Here is a 3,218-nt window from a genome sequence, read left to right on the forward strand (position 1 = left end):
CGTGTGAGACATCGGACGATCTTGTCCCTTCAGGAAATCAAGGTGCCGAGAACGATGCGCAAGTTCTCTTTCAGGTACGTTATTTTACTTATTTTTCTATTTTTTCTTATTTTCAACCTTATTTTGTGTACTATCAATTGTGCACTTTAAATCTTAAAGATTCAAAGTGCACAATTGATAGTCTTTCAAATCAGTTTATAAGATGGTCACCCCCTCATGAATGTCATCTCCTGAACGTGTGTTAAGTCGGCTGTGTGTGTTTTATGTGCCGTGTTCTCTGATGCCTTTCAGAGTTCATTTTGTCTTGTTTTCCCTAAGGCTGGAAGTTTCAGTCTCAGTTTGGGCAACCTTGTAGCTTGAAAGCAAGCACATTTGAAGCCCCAGGTTTGTTTGGAATCTGCCTTCAACAAACCAATTAATCAATCCCACTTAAGGGCACTCAGAGTTCTACGAAAAGGTATGTATCAGGTGGTGAAGAATTCCTCTGTTATCGAGTTTTATTCCGCTGCTGAACTTCTTGACTCAACATTTAGATTTCCATACAAATGTAAATGTTGATTAGTGTACAGGCATAGTCAGCGAAATAGATGGTATTTACTAGAATATAGACAAAAATAATTTAAAAGCATAGTGCAATTCATGACTATCTCTTTATCATTTGACTAATTTCGGAATGTGAGTTTATCTTGGAAACAGCGATTTGGTGGGTACTTACGTGTGTGGAAATGCACGAAAATTTGCGTCTGGGTTGTTATAGCTGATTCTCACCATAGAGGAGGCACTGAATTGGCGGGTACATGGTTCAGGAAAGTTTCCCCCGTCCTCATGTAAAAAACCTGCAAATTCAAATCCACTTCTCATTCTGTTTGGTTATTAATTTGTTACCGTGAGTTGTATATGGGTGTAGCTGAAGGATAACTCTTATCCTTCAGAGGATGAAAGGCCAGAGCTAGCAGGAACACCTTGCTCAGGTCTTCACATTGCCAACTACAGAGACCCAGCATTGGGTGTATATGTGAGAGCAACTCTACAGTGTAGATAGTGTGGAGAGTTTTAACCTCTCCTTGTCTTCTGCATAATGGACTGTGGTGATATTGTCTTCCTTCAGGGTTTTTTGATTTTTTTTTTGGGTTGTTTTTTTTTTTTTTTTTTGCTTATTTACGTTGCGTTTATTTCTTTGCCATAAGACAGACGAGATTCTAATTTACTTGTGAGATGCAACAGGTTTTCGTGAAGGATCTGTTTTCTTTTGCTTTTTCAAGCAACAGTAACCGCCGTCGACATTTCCCAGAAAATATTCTTTAGGTTTGAGACCGACTACAGTATCGGTAGGTTTAGGAGATCAGGACATGGTATGTGGGAGACACAGACAAAAGAAATTCGCAGTTGCAGTGCATGTTACTGATATGATGTTGCTGTGAATGTTGAAATGTCGAAAGACGTGTGATCTCAGGTCTGGTGCCACCGCTGTGGTTTTCTCAGTGGATGGGATTCCCTTCTTTGCTTGTTCTTCAGCGACCATCGTTCAAAGTGGGAAAGCTTAACACCAGCTGGGGATCTCAGAGCTACCTGAAATAAACCCACTGACCAAGAGCAGTGCTCCAGCATTCACTCCGTTCTGCCGTTGCTGTCAAGGCGGTTAGAAGGAGACAGCGGGGACACGCTGTGCCCCACCTTAGAAATCAGTAAGATACTAACGGGGAGGAGATCAAGATCCTATCCCACGTCTTTCAAGGAACGCGGTAGGAGTAGTGCTGCAGAAAACTCGCAAGTATAGGGAATTCAGACAATGGGAATTCCTAGACGCATAGTTTCAGCACTGTCCGCGCTACTGACATCTGTATTTTCCAATCAATCCCAATGTAAGGATGTACACAGCAGAACCTTCGGGCTGTTCTTACTCTCGGACGCTGCGGTTCTCAGGCACGGACTCAGGGTGTCACTATTGGCCAAGGCGGAGAAGCAGCTCCTCTGTCTGCTCCTCCCCGGCCCCGGCGCCCGCGCAGTGCTGCTCCGTACTGCGCAGAGCAGAGAGAAGAGCAGGAACGGATCGACTCAGACCGTCCTCCGACCGGCAATAGGGATTTCATATATTTCTCGCGGGCACCGGTTCCGCTCCTCGGAAAGCGTAATTTAAAATCGTCTGCGGAATACGCTTCAGCAAAGCCGAGAATGAAGGTCAGACCGGCAGTGCAGGGCTGCGCTGCCGCCGGGCGGGTTGCGTTGCTGGCAGTGCTCCTGCCGCTGTCCGGGCGGCGCGGGAGCGGGTCCGTTACTCCATCCCCGAGGAGCTGGAGAGAGGCTCGCTGGTGGGGCCGCTAGCTCGGGACTTGGGGCTCAGCCCGGACGAGCTGCCGGCGCGCAAGCTGCGGATAGTCACTAGTGACGAAAAGCAATACTTCGCTCTCGGGAACGATAATACAAACCTGCGGGTACACGAGAGGATAGACCGAGAGGGCATCTGCGGGGACGTGTCTCCATGTGTCCTCACTTTGGAGGCAGTAATGGAAAACCCTTTTGATATGTTTCATGTGAGCATTACTATCCAGGATATCAATGATAATGCGCCACAGTTTGGCAAAGAATTTGTTACCATAGAAATGATAGAGTCGACGCCTCCTGGGGCCAGGTTCCTTCTGGGCAGTGGCAGAGACCCCGACATTGGAACAAACTCTTTACAAAACTACGAACTTACCCCCGACCCACTCTTCTCCCTCTTGGTGACGGAGAGTCATGATGGGACGAAACACGTGGAACTGGTCCTGGAGAAAAGCTTAGATCGAGAAAAACAGAGAAATCACCATTTGATACTGACAGCAGTGGATGGCGGGGACCCAGTCCGATCCGGGACCGCCCAGATTAAGATTAACGTGACCGACGCAAATGACAACCCACCAGTATTCACCAAAGAAATCTACAATGTTCGGCTGATGGAAAACCTGCCAGAAGGCTCCTTAGCTTTTCAGGTGAAAGCTACTGACACTGACGAAGGTACAAACGCTGAAATTACGTACTCTTTCAGTGACATCGCAAACAGCGCCCGCCAGCTCTTTACTCTGAACTCTAGGACAGGGGACGTGAAGATTACAGGCCCTTTAGATTACGAAAACGGGAAATATTACGAAGCAATTGTTGAAGGCAAGGACGGGGGTGGCCTGACAGGGCACGCCAAAGTGCAGATAGACATTCTAGATGTAAACGACAATGCTCCAACACTT

At 46.9% G+C, this 3,218-nt stretch overlaps 1 protein-coding gene across 1 annotated transcript in view; it reads left to right on the top strand.

The window, feature by feature from the left end:
- Positions 1-54: 54 nt before the first annotated feature.
- Positions 55-3,218, top strand: part of LOC103802856 (protocadherin gamma-B5-like) — a gene marked incomplete at its 3' end in the record, with an annotated part of 3,446 nt that continues 282 nt past the window's right edge. The window contains exons 1-2 of the mRNA XM_009075388.1: positions 55-74; positions 2,162-3,217. Coding sequence (XP_009073636.1) covers positions 55-74; positions 2,162-3,217 — 1,076 coding nt within the window. The remainder of the gene's footprint in view (positions 75-2,161; position 3,218) is intronic.

This window comes from Acanthisitta chloris, unplaced genomic scaffold (genome assembly GCF_000695815.1).
Source record: "Acanthisitta chloris isolate BGI_N310 unplaced genomic scaffold, ASM69581v1 scaffold21885, whole genome shotgun sequence".
NCBI lineage: Eukaryota > Metazoa > Chordata > Aves > Passeriformes > Acanthisittidae > Acanthisitta > Acanthisitta chloris.